Source organism: Anser brachyrhynchus (assembly GCF_964034855.1).
Source record: "Anser brachyrhynchus genome assembly, chromosome: 3".
Taxonomy (NCBI): Eukaryota; Metazoa; Chordata; class Aves; order Anseriformes; family Anatidae; genus Anser; species Anser brachyrhynchus.
The window spans coordinates 5,201,790-5,226,691 of record NC_137696.1 but is presented as its reverse complement, the minus strand read 5'-3'; the positions used below and the strand labels follow the sequence as shown (position 1 = coordinate 5,226,691).

The following is a 24,902-nucleotide window of genomic DNA, read 5'->3' as shown; positions in this document are numbered from 1 at the left end:
TGACTATGCCAAATTAAGCTGACTAAATCCTGCTTGGGATAAGCAAAAGGATGTCTGAAATACACTTTACATTTGTGCAACCAGAAAAATGCTCAGGTCACATTGCTTTATGCATGTAATGAAAAGTTTAAAATTTTAAATGAACATACAAACACACATAGTAAATCAGAAGCCATAACTTCTTTAATCCAAAACCCCAAACCAAAATAGAACAACCAACAAAAAAATGTGCTCTGTTCTTCCACTGGTTTAAACTCTGATACGCCTGAGTACCAGAACTGTACATAGCAAATAGGTGTCTGTATTCTGAAATTTGCTTTCTGCAGTTTGGCCTTGCTGAACTCCTGTTAAGAGCACAATGACGTATTATATTTGAGAGAGATGTTATTCCTGTAGGAGCATTGACGTATGCAGCCTGTCATGGGCTCCCTAGCTACACTGGAGTGGAGTATCCACAAGATAGGAGGGGATGAACTTCACTTAGACTTGAGGACTCTGACAAGTGCTGGTATTATTTCATGTATTAAGGTTTTGGTTTTGCTATTTTTCCCCTTTGAAAATAAGGCCTTTTTTCAGTTGTGTGTGTGAGTTTTTTTTCTCTCTTATTCTTCATTCTTTCTTCGAGCTATGCAAATGGATTTTATGTGAAGGCATTGTTTTGGAAGAGAAGTTAGACCGGGGGGGCAGAGGTTGAGACAGTAGTGAAGGAACATTCCAGGTTTAGTTTGCTGCTGTCTGAAAAGTTGTTTAGGATAATTAAGGTCATTTTGTCTCTACCTTGATACTGGTCTGAAAAATAGTTCTAATTTTGTATTTCAGATGTTTGTTGCTTAGTGTCTGAATGGTAATAAAGTTCTTTAAAGAAACTGAGACAAGCAGCTAAGTAATTCTCCTTTAAAGAAGAGTTTTCCTTGGGTTTCTTAAAGCAGAGAATATAGTACGAAGAGCAGCAATAATGGGGAAAAAGAGTAACAGATTTGAAAATATTCCCTCTTTTCTGGTATAGAGATCTGAGTTTTTCCTACTGCTGATCATTTTTAATTGTTATTTTATAGGACCAGTTTACGTTGAACAGTCATAACAGTCATGGCATCCAACAAATTTGTCATTAAGGTAAGTAGAATGTTATAGCTTTCACTTAAAAAAAAAAAAAAAAAGCAAAAAACAAAAACACAACAAGAAAAGGAAAGGATACTTCATGATACTGCTTAGAATGTTTGTATGGTGTTTTAAAAAGCTAATGATGAAGAGGTGCATCCTTCAGGCCTATGGTCGTGGTAGCATATTTTCTATCAACGTTTCTGCCTTTGGAAGCAAACTTCTTGGATTGCTGGCACAGTGTGTCTGAGGTCGGCTGAATATTACAGTCATGTAACTAAAAGTGATTAGTTATGTAGCTAGAAACTGTGTGAATTCTTGATAAAACAGTATTTGCCACCAGACATAAAATTTAGCATTGATTCTTCTTGTACTGTAGTCTTGCAATATTATTTGAGTAATTCCCAGATAATCTAGGAATTCGTGGTTTAAGGGCAGTATTTTTCTTGAACTTTTTTTTTATCACATATGACTCTTCATTTTCATCTTTTCTTGCCTCTCTTCCCATTCTCAGGGATTAGTTATTTTATGTCTGGTAAAATGCTGTTATGGTTTCTTTTGCAAACAATCAAATTTAGTTATACATCTGAAGTGTGACACTTTTCAAAACATTCTTTAATAAATATAGCACTTTGTAATTCTTTTAGAATAACTATATCAGTTTATTAATTAACAGCTAAACTAATTGCTTAGTAAAAATTGTGAAGCCTTCTCTTTTGGACCATCTTTCCTACTTCTGTTTGTTCACGTACATCTGGGGTAGTGCATTTCTGAATGGTTAGAGCAGTTTTCTTAACAGAAGAGACTTTTTTTTTTTTTTGGAGTACAGCTACAAAAATCTTCCTGGCTGATCAGGCTGTGGAAGCTGTTGAATCTTGGTTTTTTTGTGGGTAACTAACCTGTTTAACAAGCAGACCAATTTTAAAATTATTATTATTTTTTGCTATGGAGTACAGTCTGTGTTCTTTTCCGTGGAAAAGTTATCTTATTTAGTGGGATACTTATTTAAATCTTTTTACTGTTTTAACGTAATTGTAAACCTTAAATTGACGTTATCATGTCATTTTTTTCACGTTCTCCTTTATTGACATACTGTTCAGTACTTCTCAATTAAGGTAGGAGTTAGGAGGAATATCTTTGATTTTGAGCTCATTTTATCTGATATGCTGACTTCATATGCTGCTGGTGTATTGACAGGAGAACAACAGGACCTGGGGGTAAAGCTATTGTTTTTCTCAGATGATATCTCTTGATATCATTAATAGTAGTACAAGTGGTATGAGTTGAAGTATCTTTGCTAGATAAAAAGGCCTAAGATGATTGGTTACTGACCTGCGTTATTACAGTTTGCTGATTCAGCATAGGCTCTTCACTGTTACTCAGTATGTACCCTGGTAATCACTAAGTACTTTAACATCACCACCTGAGCAGATGGATCATTTCACATTGAGCTTGAATTTGTAGGTAAGCAATATAATAGGTACAGCTTTTGAGATACAACTTCATTTTCTTCCCACTAACCTTTAAGAAATGAAGATTAACTTCTGCATGCACAGAATGTTGAAAATTAACTCATATTGACTTTACATTGCATATTTGATACGTTTTATTCAAGGCAAATATGTGAAAAGCTAATTGGAATTCATTTTGGGCAGAGAGATGCATATCATTGTATTTTAGACCAGGGATCTTCTGTGTGAATTTTTGCTTCTTTATATTCATTGATTGTATATTTAATGTGAATAATCCCTTTCTGAAAGATTAGCCCAACTTCTACATGATTTTATTTTTTCAAGAAAGATCCCTGTGCAGAAGATACTCCAATAAAGCGCAGAACATATTACCACTCTTCTCCGCAGGGAGAGTATGGAACATAGTATGTTTTTATTTTTAGGTTCCTTGTGTTTGAAATCGATGGGGATATTTTATGAAATCTGAAAATCTGTTTCACGTATGCCTTGTCTTCTCTGTTCTCTATTTTAGATTTTTACATTTTATAAGTATGCATATATTAATCTTTTTGGTAAGAGACTGAAATGTGCAGCTAATTCATCTTTCGAGTCTTGGCTAACTCGAACATAATTTAGGAGGAAAACACCTATCATGTTTTTAATGGGTTTGCTTCTTAAAGTGCACGTTAAATCAGGATCTCAGTACCTCCAGTGTAATGGTCAGATGTTTCCAGTAGAGGGAGGGGTTGGCTTATTTTTGAAAGGTGTTCCTAAGCCTGCTTTTATGGGCAATTAAAAGCAAATGGAATAAAATAATTGATGCAGTAAAATTGCTTTAAACCTTAATACAGAAACTACAGTTAAGTCCTAAACACACATTCTTTGCTTGCCAAGTGGCTGGATGCCATAGTTTTGTGATGTGCAATAGATAATATTTTATACAGGTTAATTTCATCAGCCATTTTCAATTTTAAGTAATATTGATACTTCATAAAGCACTATATGGTAAAATACTCCTAAATATGTAAAATCAGACATATGAATTTAATTAAGTTTTCTGTGTTGCTAAAGTATTTTACTGCTGTTCTGAGAAATAAATCTTAACTTTAATTGGTGAGGCTTAAAGCAAAATCATGAACTCTATACAGACTTGAAAAATAATATCACTAGGGCCTTGTTTAAAACTTTGGACAAACTAGAAAGAATTACTCTTCCAAAATTATGTAAATTGAGTTTATCCATGTGAAACTGCAAATCTAAATACAGAAAATTTTATAGCTGTAATAGAAAAATTTCATTTACTGTTTTCTGCAGTTTGTTCATTTGCCAAACACTGAAGACTTTCAGTTGTTACTACACTTTAATAGCTCAGCTCAAAAGGAAGCTTATTTTACTTTGGCATTTCCTACTTTCAGAAATTAAGAGCCTCTGTTCTATCTCAGAGTTGCAGGCCTTTGCTAGCATATATCTTAGATTTAAGATAATTATAGTTTGTGTTCCCTCTGGTCATCCAGCACACTCTGCAATTGATTTTTCTTTAGTGTTCCTTGTTATCAGTTGAAATTATTGTATGCTGGGAGTGTATATGAAACGCTACTTGGTCTTTCCTACTTAAATCTTTTTGTACTTTGTATTGTGAGCTCCTTTGAGGCAGCAAGCATTTTTCTTTCTTTCTTGGGAGTAAAGCTAGAGGTATTGAATGTGACTGGATAGGAAAATAAAAGTGTGACTGGAATGTAGTCAATCTTCCCCTTTGTTTTGCTTCTTTGTGCATCTGTTACTTAATTATCCATAATATAATGAAATCATTTATATGTTGCTTTATAAGAAAACACATCATAACATCTGTCTTTGGAATATCTTAAAGTGCCCCATGAAAGAAAGTGTGCATACAAATTATGTTGATTGTAGGCCCTAACGGGTAGGTAGAGAGAAATGGAAAGATACATTCAGTTTTTAGGGTCTTTAGCACAGACCTGCTCATGGTACTGTTTTGTTTGGTCTGGAATAAGAAAATGAATGATTTAATTCAGAGGGGTCATTGTGACTTCATTTTTTGGTATTTCCATGCATGTTTAAATCTGTTAATAGATGTCTAACGCTAAAGCTTCTTACTGTATCTCTGGTCTTTCCAGTGTGCTTTAATTTTCTTGCTACCAGCTGAAATATTATACAATGATGGTGTGTTGACAAAGATTTCTGTATCACGTATGTCTTTCATTCTGATTCTTAGATGACATTGAAGTGGTCAAGCAGAATAAAGCTCATATTTCTGTGTAGTGTGTCCATTGAATTAGCTGATTGATATTTTTGTAAATATTGATCAAATCAAATATCTGTAAGTTAAAAATGCCCCCTGTGAGAAGGAGGGGCATATTTGCTTCCTCTTGAAAATTGTTTGGAGAGGGGGAAAAAAAAAGATGAGGATTTTTTAATCTAATTCTATAGTCTGTTTTCCCCTAATGAATAATGGAGGATATTAAAAGTGTTTTACTGCTATATTAAGTCCATAGATACATGAACGGAGTGCTTTCAAGTGGAGAATAAGAATCGAGAATACTGTTTGTGTTTAAGTACATTTTTCATATGTTGTGACTGTTCAAAGTTACTAGACTGGTACTACGGATTTTTTTTTTACATAGTTTTGAAAAATGTAACAATGTTTTCTAGTTCAAGTTGTGTTTTTTCTGAGAGCAGTTGAAATAAGTAACACATGCGGTATCTCTGATGTCCTTTTCCATGTTGCAAAGCTTAGAAATGTGTGTGAAATTGTTGTAGTTGGAATACTTGCAAATGTTTCACTAGAAATATGCTAAGATTCAATTTTCTAAGAATAAATAGAATTTGTAAAAGTATTTTGAATCTTAGAAGTATGGTACCAGAGGTCTCACAACTGATTAAACGTTGTTGAATTTTACATTTGATGTGTATTGTGTGTTCTTATGCTTGCTTTATGGATCTTTAAAATTTCAGGAATAGCTATGTTAACCATTTAGTGGTGGTTTTCTAGGGATGTAGTTCTCCTGAAGTGATATTGCTTAGAACAATTATAAATACAAGTAGGTGGAATTAAGTACCATCATACACTTGGGTGATGTTTGTGTTAATTTCTACATGCATGCATAAAATATGACACTTGTCTTAAAGAAGATACCAAGGAACCTGTGGGAAAATGTGAATTAAATTGGGAATTATGAAGCAACAATAAAGGATGGAGAGACATCTATTTAGTTTTCTTTCTTACTGTGCATTTCAGTCCCAATTTTATGGGACTAGATATGGAATGACCACGGTGATGAGTAAATAAGTTCCAGAAGAAAGAAAAGAGAAAGTTGGGAGGTAGAAGGGGGAGGAAAATTGAGTGCATGTTCTAATTCTAAGCCTCCTGGAGTCAATGGAAGTTTCCTGACTGACCTCAGAGGATTAATTTTCAAGCTTAAGGAAATGATGAGCGGACGGAGAACTGAGACATTAAAGTGTTAGCAGAAAGGGAAAGGAATGGGAAGCCAGGGGAATAAACATCAGTAGGAAATGCTGCTTCCACAGGGATCATTTTGAATGAGGAGTAAAAGGATGGTTCAGCTTCTATTACTCTTTTGGCATTTGAAATAAATTAATCTGATTAGTATAAAAGTACTAGTTGTGCCAGAAAATGAGGATTTTACTAATTGTGAACGCTATGCTACTGTGATGGTAGTATGATTCTAAACATACATCATACCAGGTGATCTGATTTTTTTTTTAGGCTTAATAAATTTGAAGTTATCTCCATGACAATTGACTTAGGCCTTATTTCTGACCACCACCAACATATTTTTCACTTCCACTGTTCTGCTTCTCTGCTTGGTGGTACTGCCAGCATGACCCCTTGGTCCAGGAGTGAAGGAAGAAGGAATGGGGAACTTAGAACCAAACTTAATTTCTCTCAGTCCAGCAAAACTTCAGGACTTAGCAGGAGTTACTGCATGGGGTTGGTGATTGTCTTTAGGTCTTGGGAGAGGCTTCAGCTTGTGTTGTAGGTGAAATTCTTCAGTTTCTTCTAGTGAGTTCAGATGGGGTTAGGCTGGAAGGTAAGGGGATCTCTGTTTCACACAATACCTCTATACAGTAGCGAGTAATGTTACATCCAAACAGTTTAGTTGTAGTGATGCAGTTTTTGCTCTTGGTGTTAGAATCATAAAATTGAAATTGAAAGATTCTTCATGGTTTCACATGGCCTCCCTCCTGGGTAATGTAAATAAATTCTGATTTGTGGATGTTATGTGGGTATTTCGGTTTTGAGAGTGTTCTGACTGGACTATGAAATAAAATGAAGAAGAGAGGCTGACAACACATTTTAATTATTTCCTTATGTTTCATCCATGTAGTTCAGTACTTCCTTAAAAGGAATTTATTTTTAAAAGCAAAATTATCGCTTGGTTTCAATTCCCAGCTAAAAGCTTAGTTTCTGAACATTTTATGTACTGCAACAGTTACCATTGAACTATGACTTTGCAGTATTTTTCTTGACTCAATAGCCAAACTTTTCCTTAAATAATAGTACCACAGGATGTGGCACCCTATTTCAGTATTCTGCTGCAGTCATTGCTAAGCATGAATACTGATGATGCTTGACTATTGTGAAAACCCTTTAAACTGCTGATAAAATGATGACTCATGGTCACCTGATGAAAACAGATTCATTACCATGACTCCAGAAACTTTAGATCCCATATAAGTGTTTCACTTCCCACACTAGTTCTTCTAAAACGGATGATGATGCAGTTATTTTGTTACAGTTGACAGCTGCTCAATTAAGCTGTGACAATGTGGTTGGCAAAAACTATAAATTCCAGACATTTTTTTAATAATTTAAGGAAGTAAAATCTGTATGAGCTGTGAAGAAATCACCAACATTATCAGCAACGTTACTTGGAGTGTTTTCTAATCAAATTATACGTCTTAGATTTCATTTACCACTGCTAAATTAAGTTCATATTATGGTGGATCTGACCCAAGCCTCACCAAAGTCTGTGGGCTCTAGATCAGAGCCTTTAGGAGTATACTGGCAGCACACTGTAGCTTAACTAAGCACATAACTACTTTAACTTATCAACGATCTTCAGTTTAATTTATCCATCTTTTTTAAGCTCAGTCTGTTTGTAATGTTAATGTCAAAAGAAGTAGGCTGGAAAAATAGTGAAAAGTCATAGAGACAAAAAAATAAAATTCAAATCAGTTTTATTTTCATTAGGAAAAGAGTAAAAAGCCAACCAAACAAATCGTGTTGACAATTTGTGATTACTCAAGCATTGTGAAAAGATAAAGTGAAAAAAAGTGAAAAACATGAAATGAAATTTTAGGTGTGTATGATTCTGTTATAAAGTAGAGAAAGGTAAGACTTGATTCTTGGAATTTAGTAGTGCTCAACAAGTAATTGAATGTAGGGTAGCATGGCATGGTTAATTCATTTGTAAATGATCAGGGGTTCCACTAGTGAGTTATCTTAAACTAGTTTTCCTATTTTGACTGGAAACATTTTTAATTTGAAGTGCTATGAGGTACCATACTTAAGGAAATCAAAGTATCAAGTGATTTCAAATTTATGTAATTAAAACTTGTGCTAAAATGGATAATGTCAGTTTGTGTATGGGACCAATACAAAAATGTTTTTTTTTAAACAGATACTAAGTAAAATTCATGATTTAAAAGTTGACATGTAGAATCCCACAGTATTTTAGTTACATCTCCATTTCTGTTCTTTTTTTTTCTCCATTGACTCATTTCAAACTTAGGTGATGGGTATGATCTATTTGTTTGGTGCTAAAACCTGGTACCCATCTAATTTGAAAATAATGATCTGATCAGAACTGAATATTCAGTTCAGATATTAAGGAAAATACTAGAAACAATATAAATTTCTAACATATTGTAATATCAGTCATATAAACTCTGTTAAGAAGTTACATAGGGGAGAGTCATGGCTTGTTTTTTTTTTAATCCCTGAAAACTCTCCTCCATTTTTATTACCACAGATAAAATGGTAATGAAGAACAAACATTTGCAGATTTAATAATGAAAGTTAATAATAATGACAGAAATACATTTGAAAAACTGTGTAATATGGTGTGAAGTGGTATCTTAATAGGCAAGAACTCTTACTGCAGAAGTTCTGCAGAGTTTGTCTGTATTACAGCCCTTGTGCTGTATATTTCTATCCCTAGTTTTGTTAATAGGATAGAATCTGTTGACTTTTGCATTTGTGTGATTTTACTTGGGCAAATTAAGAGAAAGAGTAAATGCCTTTATATAATAAATAAAAACCCCATTAGCTGTATAGATGCATTTAGTCATGCAAATAAATGTTTAATGAAGGTAGCTTTTGGAAGCTTACTCCATACGCTGTACCTTTGCGTATCAAACTAGTCTATGTTTTGTTTCCCCGCTTCCTAGAACACTATTTTTAACAGTGCCTATATGAACACAAACTCTGCTTACTACGAAAGTGTCTGTAGTTGAGAAATTTTCCCCTGCGGAAGTGGGAAGAGAACAGTTTGTAGATCAGATCACGTGCAGACAATTTGGAACCAAAAACTTAACTGTAGTGATTTGAGTGCTTTAAGATCATCTTTTCCTGTTGCTGTGTACACTTTGCTAGGGAAGTACAGTCCTTTTATGAAACCTCAAGACCAAGTGCTGTCTGTCTTGTTTTGTACTTTCTTGTCTTCGTCACATCTTTCTTTGAGGCCTCTGCTATTTCAGCTATCTGTACTTTTTACAGACCGATCCTCTTGCTTGAAATCCTGAATCTACAAGCCTCAGCTTTTACCTAGATTTTTTTCCTTTTACTATGTAACTTGCCGTGTATGTCTGAAAGAGCATTCAAGTGGGGAATCGCTGTTCAGATGCTGCATCAAATATTTTTTGAAGTATAGGTAATTGTTAGTATGAGGGGGAGCGAGGAAGAGATCAGAGGAGAGGAAGATTGACATAACATCACTGATTTCCACACAAGAACCATCCACAGAACATTTTGATGTGTCCACAGAACATTTTCTTGGCATTTTCATATTGCCTCTGACTGGGGTTTGAGTGTATCTGTGAAAGTACTTTCAGAACTCTATCATCACTTTGCTCTGAAAACTTGTGCAATAACAAAACTAAGCTAAACTCGAACCCAAGTGCAAGGTCCTCTTTGAAAGGTCCTGCTTAGTTTCCAGGAAGTAGTGAGGTGTCTGGCATATCTGACACCACTCAGCTGATGAAACAATAGTTTATATAAGATGCAGTTAAATCCTGCCTTTCAAGTTCAAGTCAATATTCTCCTATTTTAAACTAAGAGAATCATCTTTGTTCATTGAATATACCAGTGATTTAATAGCACTCATAATTAACCAAATATACATGATTGTGGTTTATCCTGCTTTGTATCATACAGATTAAAATTGATAGAAGTGTATAGCTCTGAACATAAAATATTTGCCGAACTAAAGAGTTGGGAAAGGGCTAAGTCTTGGGCCATTAAAGATGTTCTGTTCAATGCCAAGATCTGAGGATTTGACAGTTAGTAGGGTCATGCAGTGTATAACTTTTCCTTCTTTATTTTTACATTCCTGTAGTAGTAATAAAATAAGAAGGCGAGTAATATAAGTAGCACTACCATAGTGCATTGCTTTGCAATAATATGGTAATCTCCAGTAATGGAAAGGAAGCTTATAAAGAGATGCGGTACTGGCCATAAGTCTCTGGCTCTTACTTTGCTGGGTATTAAATTGTCATGTAGTTGCAATTTGTATCTCAGATTTTACAAACAATTTAGATGGTAGGAGTAAGTCTGACAAGTCTAAAGTTGAATATGAAGCCCACAATTAAAAAGTTCTTGCCTCCCGTAAGTGTCCAGTAATGACTGTACTGTAATATGAAATAGACTCAACAGCTGTGATTGGTTAAAATATTTCTTCATACTTATAATCAATAAATACATTAATAGATATCCAGAGAGATGGTAGTACTGAGGATGAGAAGGATTTTTTCTCTAATGGACTGCTGCTAATGTAAAGTTCCATTTTTCTTTTACTCCAAAAGCTTTTGAACATTAACGGCAACTAAGCAAGAAGTTCTAGTAGTCTGTTTCTGCCTTATTCAGCACAGTTTGCACTGAGCCCAGTTCTAGCCCTTACAAGTTTTTCCAAGTTGTTTTGGATATTAAATGAAAATTATAATTTGATAGTTATGTTTTTTTATTTTTTTTTTAAGTTGTTTTTGGGCTAGTCTCCAAAATGGTTTTGTAGTGTAGCAGCTGGACTATCCTCTGGCCAGCTCTTAGACTGTGGGCATTGTTAGGAAGCTTAGGAAGGCAGCGAGGCATTTGTGAAGTGTGACTTCCAGATTGGGTGTCCTGACTATTTTCAGGCCAGGACAAAACAGAATAAACTGGGAAGGTTGATACATTACTGTAAATATAATATCTTCACTTTGGAATAATGTGTGTGGGTTTTCTAGTATTTGGATAAATAAAATTTCTAAAAAAAAAAAAAAGTATCAATTTCCCGTTATCGGAGGCAGCTCACAAGAGTGCATCATTTGGCAATAGGTTGGAAACCACCCCCCGCCCCCAAATGTTTTCCTCTGTTTCCCTTGTCACTAAATTTCCTCAGGCGATAGATCTTGTTTTAGAGCTGTGATACTGTAAATGAGGTACATATGGAAGGAGTCTAGAACATAACAACAGAGACACTTTGACTATACCCAAATAGCATTGTAAGTCTATGTAGTTTTCAGGTTGTCATAGCAACAGAAAATTGTATCTCCGTTTGTAGCCAGGGATAAGTCTCTACTACAAAACTGCAGAAAACTTTCTCGATTGAGAGTATGGATTCAGCCAGTTTGCTCATGGAATGGATTGGGGCTGTATTCTGTTGGTTTGACTGTGTAAGGAGAAATAACGTTTGAAATTGCAACATGAACTTTAGCTTTTTATTATAAAGAGCTGAGAAATTGAGAACTTCAGCATCATCGCTAGTCGTGGGCTCTGTTGTATGGAGCTTCCTGTAATTGTGCCTGAACAGTAGTACAGAGTTGTGCCTACTGCTCAGAGTATAGAGGCTCCTGGAATAATTGAAATTTTTATCCTCCTTCTGAGTCTTTCTGTTCTCTGTAAGAACTGTCTGTCCCTTCACACCAGCCTTCTGCTATGTAGATACTAGTGATTTGAAATCAATGTTAAAGATAGTTTTTGAATTGGCGATGTAATGGTATATAAGGTCGTAAGCTGTATGAACATCCATTTTATAGTAATGCCCAAATCAAAATCTTTACTGCTGCTGATGACTGTTGTCATACTGGTACTTCATTTTTGAAATACTTAATTTTTCTTCAGATTCCAACACCGTTCTAGGGGTAAGATCCTGAACAGCAGTGGCATGTTCGTTTCTCTAATCTGACAATCTGAAAAGTAGTTCAGTGATCCTCAAGGTGTTTCTATTTGTTTCCTTCTTTTCAGTAATAGTTTGGACTTCAAAAAGTCAGTATGCTGCAAATTTAAAAGTTAAAATGCTCAGATATTAGGCCAGATTTATTTAAAATGTAGTGTCATTTAAACATAATGCTCTTCATTATCTTACTAGTGTGGTGAAAAACAGCAATTTTTTTCTCTGTTTTTGTTGGGTTTATTTGTTTTATGGCAATTCCATTGTGGACTGTACAACGGAGGCTCCCATTTATTTGAGGTGAGGACTTTTCCATGATGTGTAAAGACCCTCTGAAAAGTCTTTTCTGAGACATCGTTCTCAGCAGCGAATATCTGCCTTGGTTTTACTTTCATGTTCATAACATTGCTGTAGAGAGATGATTATAAGTCTTCCCCTGGTTTTGCTAGAGAGTAAAATGAAAAGGGTCAGGGCTGTGGAACAGCATGCGGAAGGTCAGTATCCAGTGGGGAGAGCAACTCTGAGATAAGCTTTCACTTGCTTAGCTGTTTTTGAAGAGCAGGCGGGTATGTTTAACTTCTTGAATAGTAGATAATCTGCAGGTTATAAGCATGAAAATGCAATACGGTATCATTAGTATTAAAAGGAACAGATTGCATATGAACAAGTAATGGGATTGTGACAGTTATGCTGCTAGCTAAATGGAAAGACAATCTGTCACCAAGTACTTGGGTATGCTGGAGTTTCCCTCTGTGATTTCCACAGGAAGCATCTGCAGTCTGATTTTATACAGAATAAATTCCCAGTTAGGTCTGTCTTTGTTGCTTGCAGCTGTCTTGAGCCAATCCATTAATGTTTCTGGACTAGAGCAGAAGCTGAATATTTACAAATTATTCCATGATGAAGAAATGCATACCATGAAGCTTTATTTAGCTCACGAAATTGTTGAAGAGCCCAGTCATGGTGAGATACAATTCTTGCATTCCTTCTTTGATGCAAGATAAAGTTTATAGTGAGGGAAAAAGTGTGTAAACTGTTTTCATTCACCCCTTTACAGTGCCTTTAAGGCTTTGCTTTTTTTTATTTTCCTCTTTACTTTGGACATTCTGAGTGCATAAGAAATACTTCTATATTGAAATAACGACGGGTAACAGCACGATGAACCTGGGAGAGAGAATTTGCAGGCTTTTGATGCCTCATTGCCGGCGGGAAGAAAACACCCATGGCAAGCCGGTGCCGTGCAGCGACGGGGTCCAGAGGCAGGCGAGCAGCCGCCGCCGGGGGCTCAGCGCTTCAGCACCACGCGGCCGCGGACAGCACCTGCGGCGGGCCCGGGCAGGCGGAGGTAGCGCGGCAGGGGCTGGGAAGGGGGCACCTGGGAAGAGGAGGCCTCCTTCGGGCACCTCGAAGAGAACCCTTTCAAGGATTGTTCGCTGCTTGCCGAGTGGATTAGTCTTCGTAGGTGTGGTGGTGTTTTTGTTTTTGTTTTTTTCCTACTAACTTCATTTCTCGCATTTAGGAGCCATGCTGTTAAAGTCCTTGCGTGAGGTGTTTCATAAATGCTTCCGGAGCACAAGCACAACCTCACTGAGTCATGAGTGTCCAAAATGAAATTTGATCGAATTAGAATGGTCCCACAGTGTTAATTCTGTTCATCATTATATTTATGATTTTTTTCTCATCAAATTTTAACCCAATAATTTTAGAGAAGAAACTGTTTTGAAGAAAATACCTTTTTCAGTACACATTAAAAATATCAATGGGGTATAAACAAATGGAAACCTTAATAGACAAATTTTCCTTCCCTATTTACTTTTTCGTATACACAAATGAACATTTAATAAAAAATAAAGGCAGATAGAGACAGGTTTCTGGTTCCTTATCCTTCTAACCTTTTTATACCCACATTCTTGATGCATCCTTGTATGTTCAATCTGTCTTTTTTTTTTTTTTTTTTTTCCCCAATGAGTTTTTGAGAAATTTCAGCTGTGCAGTGGGGTTCACAAATACATGCTGGAAAGATTATGATCTCTGCTTTTTATTGTTGATTGTGGCAGGAGAAAACTTCAACTAGTTTGGAAACTGTTGATAATCCCTGTATTGAATGATTGAAGAAATATTCATGTTGTGTACCTGCTTTTCAAAATTGTAGGCATCTTATGCTTCATTGCAAGATGTAGGATTGGAAGATGGGACAGTTTCATACACATGACCTATGCCATTTTTTAAATGTTTATATGAGTGCGTGACTGGTAAACCTACTAATTCGTCTCCATGTGTTGCACATAGCTTGCATCTTCTATACCCGGATGGACTCACAGTGCTCTCCTTAGTAAACTGAGAGCAGAAAATCTCTGTTTTATTTAAAGAGAATAATAATAATAAAAATACCAGTTGTAGCAGAAGACTTTTTAGTGGTTTCCAAGTAAGGCAACAGCAAGTTAGATACTTAAGACTTTCTTGTATTATAGCTGTGATATAATATTTAAACCTGTAGTGAAAAAATATGTCCTGCATGGTAAGAGGATACAAGCAAAGTTACCCTAGTTTCAGAATGTGTTGTTTTTTAATGACTGTATTTGTTATTTTTAATTTCCTGATTTCTTTTCCACAATTCTTTTCCTTTCTAAACAATGTAAAGGGAAGAAAAATTAACTTCCTTTTGTGAAATATAAGTACTCTGTTTACTTTTGGAAAAGCTTTGTTTAAATTTATTATTTTTTTTTTAAAAGGGGGGGTAAACATGTGGATGTGTGTATGTTTTAACGCTCATTTTGAGAAACTTTAATCTCAACACTTCTAATATTGGCAGTCTGGTATTCATTGTAACTATAATAGGTTATTTCATGCTGCTTCTCTTTATATTCATGGTTATGATACTGAAATGTTAAGACCACACACAGACAGCAAAGTCTCTAGCCACTTACGCATGTAAACAGTCTGGCTTTTTACAAAGTGGAAAAATATTTCTTGTGCACTATTTTAACATGATCAGCATGTTAAGGCTCAAGCTGCAACTGTGTCAACATTTCTTTGGCTGTAACCATTAATTCTGTAGCCTCTTGATAATATGTAAAATGTGAAACTGGTTTGTTTACTACTGGGACTTGTCAGCAATTACTGTCTGCATTTAGCTTAGTACTTTCAAATAGATAATAGATCAAAGAATTATTTTTGCATCATCGTTCTGGTTTTAGAAAAACAAAGGTTTTCTTGGTTTTATTTTTCAGCTGCCTTTGGGCACTTTAAAGAGATGTTTGAGCCATAAATTTCATAAATACTTTTCTTATGTATGTTGGTAGGCAAAGGCACAATGTATTGAACAAGATTCTGTAACCACTATTTTATATGAATTTGTCTGTAGAGACGGGAACATAGATCTCTTTCAGGCCGCGATTATCTGAAGATCCGACATGACTTCACCCCAGCTAGGATTTTTTCTTTTATTTATTTTTGTATTTGATGCATGTTTTCAGCATTCTTACCGTTATGAACTGCAAGTGTAGTGGTCACATTTAATATCAATGCACCATATCATCTTCATCACAAAGAATTGTGAAGACTGCAAGAACTAATAGACTGTTCTTCATTTCTTTATAGTATGAGCCTGATAAGGTTAAGGATATCTGTAAAAGTTGTTATATATGTGTGTATATATATAATTTTTAGACATAGCATCTAGTCTAATAAATTTTGTCATTTCTTTCATGCCTATTCTCATCGTATTTATTAATAAATATTAATTTCAGCATATCAGTGAGTGTTTACAGTTAATGAAAAGGTGGATGACAGTTTAAGTGGTCATTGCGTTAGTTGAACAAAGCTTAAGTGCTGCATTATACAAAAATAATAATCTTAAAGTATAGGATTTTGTTTCTCTTCCAGCTACTTTGAGAATTTGTCCAAACAATGAACTTAACCTTTATAGCAAAAAAAAAAAAAAGACTGTGAGGAATTTTGTAAGCATTTTTGTAAATACGCGTACCATACATGAAATTAAGTTGATTTATCTGAGGATCGCTTTCTATTTTCAGCATAGCTGTAGACTGACAATTTCAATGAATCCCCCTTCTTCATCTTTAACTTACGCAGGCACTCTACAAAGAGAAATGCAAGGAGCATTTGAGCTGTCCTTTTTTCCATTCATGATGAATAAGAAAGCCACTCTCTTATTTTAATTCCATTACTTTGGAGTCAAATGGAATATTAAACTGTATCCTAGTCTTCTCTGCAATTTTTAGTACATCACTATTCTGTAGATGATTTGTCTTGAAAATATGGCATTACTAGACATATCTACAGAACTTCAGTAAGAGGGAGCCTTTTTACTTAGAAGTAGGCTGTATAACAACTAAATAAAATTTTCCACTACTTCTGAGAAGGCTGCTATTAATTAATTCCATGATCTCTGAGGCACTTGGTTAAAATATTTCACCTGAGCTTTTCTTATATGCTTATGAAAATCTAAAGTACTTGTTTTCCTGTAAGTGCTTTATTGAAATGAGATTGAACTGACAGCACAGTACGGACTACACACCAATCCATTACAGAATAAGACTGCCACGTTAAAATCTCAAAATCAGACAGAATAGCAATATGGATGAACTAAATTATTAGGTGGAAAATCAAATTTAGGGGTATTCTGCTGATAGAATAAGGAATGATAAGGATCTCTTAAAAGGCGAATCCATTATTTTGGAGTCACTATTATAAAATATTTCATAAATGTATCACTATTATTATATGATTTTATGAAGCTTTTTGTTTGTAGATCACTATCTTTTCTTTTTTAAGACTTATATGCTCTTTGCTGGTTAAATTTTGCTACCATTACTGAATATCATTCAGACCAGATGATTTGTAACTTCTAAAATTAGAATGAACCTTTTTCCAGTAAAAACTAAAAAGATACCATTTTCCCAAACAGCATATCGAAAAAGATGATCATTGTGTTTCGTTGTTCTTGTTCAGCTGTCTGGCCCAGATGAATTTCCTTTGATGGGAAAATGATAAAAATAAATTAAAGTGAGACAGCAAATTATTTTTATTTGTTGGTTAGAACTGTATTCCTAATAGTTTTATTTTCTAGTGTTTAAGCATCCAAATAGATTTGCAAATGTTGTGCAAAGTATCTGTTTAGTACAGCAATGGGAACGCAAACTTTTTTTCCAGACTCAATAGATCTTCTAGCTGTATGTTATGGCATAGTAAAGGGACTTTGAAAAACTGCTCTTAACTGTTTTTTTCCACCCAATTTTAACTGATAACATGCTTGGCCTCATCAACAGATGCCCATAATGCATTCAGTTTATATGTATTATATATACTAATACCTATATTTTTTCAGAAGTTAATTTCTTACTTATTGTTCCCTGCAAATGGTTTGGGGAAGAAAAAAAAACCTACCAGCTATGTATTATTGTATTTTTTATGATACCAAATCACAAGCTTTAGGAAGTGACAAATTGCAGGTTGAGTTTTGTGATGAACCCTTTGCCACTACTTTGAGAAACATGCTCTCTAAGTTTTACACATCTGGGAAAAATCAGTTTACATTTGTTGGTGGAAAAGCCTTCAATACCTAGTTAAGAAATCCCTCTGAGAAAAAAAATCTCAGTAGAGGACCTTGAATCTCAGTATTGCCCCCCGTTTGACTGCAGACAATCCTGAATAAAGATGGAATCTGTTTTGAAAGCCAAGAGGAGAAACTCTAGGGCACTAAGGGATGTGGCTTAGCGGTGAGACTTGCTAGGTCACGTTGATGGTTGGACTTGACAATCTTGAAGGTCTTTTCCAACCTAAATGATTCTGTGATTCTACATGGTGGGATGGCTTATTTAAGGGAGCAGGAACAAGGAGGAGAATGATGTACATGATCAGTGGAGCAGAGATGTGTAGGTAGAGTCAAACTGAAAGCTGAATAATAAAAGGTGTAACGGCAGAGTAACAGATCTCCTGATCTCCCTTTCTTTTTCCAAAGTATGGAGTAGGGGGAGTAAAACGGGAATTAGTATAGTAGTTTGATCATGAGATAAGGATTAGGAGTAATAAGCGAGATCCAAACTGATGGAAAGTCTTGAGTGACAAGATTTTTTGGGGGTGGGGGGTGAGGGGGGCATGAGATTGCTTTTGCCAACTGGGAACAGGGATGAGATTAGGAAAGTCTAGATGTTAGTGTCATTTTGGGGAGATGATGGTGGCAGTCATCTGCTTTATAGTCTGTGCTCTACTTTGCACCATAGAAGGAAAACCTGAGGTCCCTGGAGTCAGTCAAAAAATGTTTTATCCTTCTCTAGTACTAATCTAAAGTACGGATAATGTTTTAAGGTAGGTTAATTGTATTGGTTCAGTTGGCAGAGACTTCTGTGGTGCTTCCCATTCTGCTAATTTCCCTGTGGGAGTCAACATGTCACCATATGGTAGGTTTTACTTAATCAGTTCTCAGCCTGTCCTTACCAAGGTTGTAGAGAGAAACTGTTAAATGTAACTCATTTACCTGCAGTTACTGGTCTTTTTGGACGTTTCTCTGTAGTATATTGTGGTTGTGTTTTTAATACATCACTGGCTCACTGTAAGCGCTTTTTTTTTTTTACAAAGAGATGAATAATAATTGTGTAAGGCAGTTTGAGCTGGAAAAGGTAAAGTTCACTTCACTGTGGTGTTCTTAGAGGAGTAAGTCTTTAAAGGTGTACTTAACTAGAATATAGGTAAATTATCCTAGCAGTCCATTTTCCAAGACTTTATTAGAAAGGCCAGGCCTGTTCTCGAAAGTTTTCTCCTAGATATTGCTATTCTTAATCAGTTAATGGGGGATGAAATAAATCCTCACCCCCACAAAAAAAAAAAAAGTCAAAACCTCTTATAACACAGGAAATCTGTAAGAATAGATTTTTTTAAAAAATTCTCATCTACATTTCTATCAGGCCTAACATTTTATCTCATTTTATCTAAAAGTGTGTACATCTCTCTTGATCTCTTTTAAATACTTGTGTGTTTGCCCAAATGTTTCAAAAGATGTTCAGCTGATGAAATTGCAGGGATATTTGAAGGCTATAGTTTTTCATTTAATTTTTCTGAAGCATTTTATATGTAATTATGTTTTATGAGAAGCTATTTACCAAATGCTAGCAATGACTATTTTTTTTTGCTAGTCATGCATATTCAGCCATTCATCATTAGTGTATGGGTTCAAAAAGATGTAACTTTTGCTAAGCTCAGGATGACTGTTATCTGCTAATTTTTAGATCAATTACTTCCGAACATCTTCAGCCTAATGAAGCAAGGTTGAAGGCTGTATTGAAAAACTTTAAAGCCTGCAAGATTTGGAGCATCTACCACTTTTATCATGTGGTAATCGTTAATATTAATGAATGTAAATGTTTCCACACCCTGGTCTTTAGTGTTCTCTTTGATGTTAATTACTTTGCAGTAGATCGCATAAATCCAGTCTTTGTGTCTGACAAGTAAGGGAATATGTCCTCTTATAAATTAACTATGTCCCTTAGCAACATAGTAGGCCTTATTAGTTGATTAGTAACACACATTTTTTTGCTGTGTCTGCTACATACAAATATTTGTCCTTCTATGTTTTTCTTAAAACTCTGAATAGATATTTGTTAATAAATTCAAGCAAAAAAAAAAAAAGATATACATGGGTATATTTTCAGACACGTTAAAGCGGTATTTTTTTCTTCTTCTTAGTAATGTGACACAGATAAAATGGACAGTATGTTCACTTGTTCCTGTCTCTGTTGTTCTCCGTGATCCTGACATCCAGGAACTGTAATCTATCCTGAGCTGTCATCTGTTTTTTCATTCCTTTTAACAAAGACAGACTAGCACACTATCCCCTTTTTAATTAAAAAAAAAAAAAAAGCTATTGCTTTCTAAAGAGTAATTCCCCTTAAATGTGTTTTTTTTTTTCTGTTGAAATCCAAGGAAAAACACACACACACACATATATATATATGTGTATATATATATTTTTTTTTACTTTGCAAAAGTGTCCTCTTTCCTTTGTTGGCTCATTAAACAGATGCAGACATGTAGGAACTGAAAACTCAGCTGTAACAGTCTAGCTTTGCAGATATTGTTGAAGACCCTTAGTTGTCATGGTGTTACCCGCTGTTATTTTCCATAGGTGATATTTGGACCAAATACAAAGGTTCATCTTTTCCTTTACCTCCTGTGATTTTCATTCTTGGAATTGTGCAATGGCTGTAGCTCTTTTAACGTTGAAGGTGTATTATATTAGTTGCATCAATCTTCATGTATTTCAGTATATTTCTAACTACTGAGGCATTACCTAAGCACTATCAGAAATATTTTGCAGTATATTAAAAGGACTTTCCATCTTGCCAACCTGTCTTTTTGAACTTTGTGGGCTTCTAATAAGATGGGTGCAGGTGAATATTGTTAAGGAAGAAAAGAAACTTTCAGACCTGTAACATGATCTATCTGTTGGAAGAATGTTTCATGGATCTCTTTATCTCTGCCCACAGAGGGCAAAACCTTTACAAAGGAAGCTACTGTTGCACTGCTTTTCTTCCAAAGGGGAAGTGTGTTCCCCCCAAAATGACCCTGAAATTCATGGCTGAATGTCTTGAGGAAAACACAAGTGGATTTATTCCGTTGAAGCTGATTGCAAACCTTTCAAATGTTGGAGCTGCTTATTTTTTTTTGAGACTTTTGTTCATCTATTCAGAAATGTGAAACCTGTAAAGGATCTACTTGTTTTTACAGATCAACAAGTTTAAGATCCTAAAGGATGGATTTTGTTCTCGAGTACAGCATGTCATCTCTAAGTCTCTGTAAGCCTTTTATACACGTATGCATAAATGTTATGATGGCAGAATTTGATGCTGTTTTTTTTTTTCTTAAAAGTCTATTCATTTTCATCGTTGGTGCTGTTGGTATGATCTGCTTCTGTAGCTGAGATCAATTTTGCATGACAGTCATTTAAAAAAAACAAAACAAATACATATAGGAAACTCTGTTTGTTAAAAGTAATTGTGAAAACAAGTTGATTAAACATAACACACCGCTGTAAAAACTGTAGTCTTTAAAGAAAACAACTTAATAAAAATAATGGCTTCTGTTTATGCCATATTGATCTGTGGTCCTGCTGTTTATGTAGGACTAAAAGCACTATTGGCAGATATGGTTTAAGTATGTAGATTCTTGGCAGATTTTATTCTAAAACCTCCAATGCTTTCTTGTAATATTAAGCTGTAAAGAATAGCTGCTTTAAATATCCTTCATTTCCCATGCATACTGAGTGCAAGTGCTTTTTAAAAATCCCTGCAAAATAATAAAAATAAAAAAAATCTTGCAGTGTTAAAGCTTCAATAGAAAAAAATCTGAAAGGTTACATTTCTTATATACTTTTGTGCTTCCTCTGAAATAAAAACTTTCCCAAATGGTCAATGCAGTGTACTGAATGTGACCAGTAATTTCATGTAAGCATTTAAGTTCACAGCCCCCATCAGAATTCCTTGCTTGGGTATCGGATTCTTTGCAAAGATATTTTCATTTTTTGCCACTATCTTTATGCTATTAAATGAATGTAAGTTGAGGGTAAGTTTATCTGCAAGGTCATAGTGAAACTTAAAACTTGATGTAGAAAGTATACTTACCAAGGTTGGAACTAGAAATAAACCGACAAAGAAAAGTATATGGCCATACTGCTAGTTATAAATTAAGTGTCAAGGTTTCAAATCTGGGAAAGTATCATCAGAATTTATAAAGTTCTAGTTAAATAGTCCATTCTCCTCACTTCAGACATCTGTTACTGGTTATTGTTTGAGTGACCACCGTGTACATTATACAAAAAGGAATGTGTTTTTTGTAAGATCTCTGCTAATGTGGTAGATAAAATCCTAGCGTTTGATAGCAGTGCCAAAGGGCAAAGAGGTGCTGAACAATATTCCTCATCTTTACCATAACTTTCCTTCCTGGAAAAACAGGCTTTGACAGTGGGAAAATGAAGACAGAGATAAGGAGAGGTGGAAAGAAGCTTGGGAACTGAGAATGATATAGACCAGAACTGTACTTCAGCAAGCAGGGGAAAAAAGTCTTTTCTTACACTGATGGCACCAATATATTTTTTGTTGTTGTTGTTGATTACAAATCTGAGTTATATGTCCTTGATATGGTAATAAATTAAAAGGACTTGCAAGTTAAGAAACAGTTGTCTTTCTTGGCATGTAATGTAGGCTGGGTCTGGTTTTCACTTCTCTGGCAACTGATCATTGTTTAAAGAAAAATGCACTGTTCTTATTAAATCAGAATGCTATGTTGCTCTCAATTTTTAAGATCTTTAAGGTTTGAGAACATTTTTCAGAGGGGCAAAATTGGAACTGATGAAAGCAATACCTCTTGCAGGATATGAAGCAGCTGGCAGTGGTGGTTATCTTGTTTTTACTGTTTGTGGGCATTAAATTGCAATGCAGTAGGTAGCAATGCTTGTTGCTTGTAAATCATATTTCTTTTCCCCTTACAGAGCTAAGCAGGTAGGTGCAGAGTATGGGCAATTAGTTGCACTGAGGATATAAGTAAGTCAGTTTTATTTTACAGTTTTAATAAGTTGCTGGATTGACATAGCCATGGCAGTTAACCAAGATTTAGTTCAGATGACATCTTAGATGCTCTTTATTAGCATATCTTATTTTACTGAGCTGCTTTCTTCTGTAAGTTTTTCTACAGCCTCCACCCATTTAGAAGATACATTAAGGAGGGAGGTATTGTGGCCTTGGTTAGTCATGAAGAAAGTCTTAAATGAAGAATTTAAAGTAGTGAGAAATACTGTGAAGCGTTAGAAGACCTATGGCACTTTTTTATAATGTACATAATAATAGAGCAAAGAGTGAAATAATCTGTTAAATGTAGAAATACGTATCTTTAGCTAGAATGTGATTAAAATAAAAAATTTTATGTGAGAATATTCTCTTATATACAGGAGAATGTTGTGTGTTTTTTTTTTCCAGTTTGGTTTAACTGTAGGGGGAATCTGGGAGCTGAGTGAAGCAGAATCAGTATGAGAGAGGAGAAGGAGAGAGGGAATCATGCTCAGCCAGTGCTATGTGCACAGCAGGAGAGAGTACTAAGACATTTGTAGAGTTTTGCTATTTACTGAGATGTCATTAAAAGCTGAAATTTTTGAAGCAGACACATTTACTTTGAAAATTCAGCTGTAAAAGAGTCCATGGGTTTTAATATAGTTTAGCAGATCTTGTTCTTTTTAAACTTCCTCAGTCCAATGTTTTAGACAGTGCCACATATGATAGGACTAGTACCTCTGTTAGATCAATGTCTAACCCTTATAGTACACAGATTAGCATAAGCCCCATTAAGGTAGAATTATTGAATATGTATTTTTGTGTAGTACGTTGGGGGAAAAAATCAAAACACAGTTTGTAAAGCAAAGTCATGCATCACAGCCTACTGGCTTCTTTATAGGATCCAGTGAGTGTAATGAACAGGGAAATGCGGTTGCTGTAACCCACTTATTTTCCCTGAATATGGTTGGCAAGGTGCTTCACTGAAGTTGCTTTAAACGAGCTAAAAAAGAAGGTCCTTAAATAGATTACCTGGCTAGTGGATAAAGGGAGAAGGAGTCAAACAGGGAACTCTGGGGCAGATGCTGTTTGTCAATGATCTGAAAAGGGAGCTGAATAGCAAAGACTTGCAATGAAGTGTTTGAAAAAAATCTCAGTATTTAGTGGCTGTACTATAAAATGACAGGTGAATAAGTAAAGGTGATGTCTTGGAGTGAGGGAGAACAACTTGTGCACATGGATGCTGGGTCCTGAACAACTTATCACCACACAGGAGTGAGTTCTTAAAGTTTATAATTTCTGAAATCATCAGCTTAATTCACTGCAGTGTTTTAAAACAAAGTAAGTTTTGGGAATTATTAGGAACAGAATGAAGGAAACATAAGTTATACCATCACTGAGCCATGGTGCAAACTGAGGGCATGTCTACTTTTTATACCCTGTGTATGTTTATAGCTCTCCTTAGTGAAACTAAGAATTACTAAGAGGTGTGGAACTTCTTCAATATAAGGAACAATTTATTACACTTCAGCCTGGAAGAGAGACAGCTGGAGGTGAGAATAATAGTGGTCTGTTAAATTATGATGGCACCATGCATGGCGTTGTGTTCTAATTTAACAACCGAGGGCATTAAATGAAACCATGGTAATTTTGAAATGAGCTAGGAGATATAGTTCCTCATGCATGTGAGATTGGTTTGTGGGACTATGTGCCCAAGAATGTTGTGGATGCAAAAAATTGAGTTTTACAAACTAGTTTGACAAATTCTGGGAGAAAACAATCACCGAGGACTTCTAAATACAAACACAGGCTGAAGAACCCTGCAACCTCATATTACTGAGCATCTAATACATCTACTGAGGAAAGTATTATTATTTGCTTATTTCTTTTAAATCTGTAGGCATATGCTAGCCACTGTCAGACACAGGATATGATTCACTGTGGACCTCTGGGTTGAACCAATGTAACTTTTTATATATTTAAAGTGTATGTTTTGTTACATAAAATCAACGCTATTTATCATTTTAAGTGATTTTAGTGTTTTCCTTGTGTGTTAGGATTGCTGCTAATTAACACTGGAACTCGACTTTTATAAACAGAATTGTGGGAAATATTTCCCACATATTTCCAATTAGTAACATAATCCATGGGACATTTGGGAAAAAAAATGCTTTGAAATTTAAAACTTCAACTTTTTAAAAATGCATTTCCAAATACCCTTTTTAAAAATGCATTTCCAAATACCAGTTGATATCCTAGGTACTGATAGCATTTTTAATATTACTAAGTTCTGTCCTTTTTCTTTTTTGAAGCTACATCTTTTTTAAGCTCAACAAAATAGAGAAGTCTTTAGACTAAATCAGTGTCGTTCCCCCCCCCCCCCCCCCCCC

At 35.1% G+C, this 24,902-nt stretch overlaps 1 protein-coding gene across 9 annotated transcripts in view; it reads left to right on the top strand.

The window, feature by feature from the left end:
- SLX4IP (SLX4 interacting protein) overlaps nucleotides 1–24,902 on the top strand; it is a 79,290-nt gene that overhangs the window by 4,552 nt on the left and 49,836 nt on the right. For 6 of the 9 annotated variants that reach the window (XM_080585560.1, XM_080585567.1, XM_080585570.1 and 3 more), the window contains exon 3: nucleotides 1,056–1,113. Coding sequence is in view for 6 of the 9 variants with exons in the window: in XM_080585567.1 (XP_080441693.1) it covers nucleotides 1,087–1,113 (27 nt within the window). In the remaining 3 variants the exon portion in view is untranslated. Of the gene's footprint in view, nucleotides 1–1,055; nucleotides 1,114–2,543; nucleotides 2,563–14,013; nucleotides 23,788–24,902 lie in introns of those variants that run through there. The other 3 variants (XM_080585569.1, XM_080585561.1, XM_080585559.1) reach the window with 3 other exon arrangements.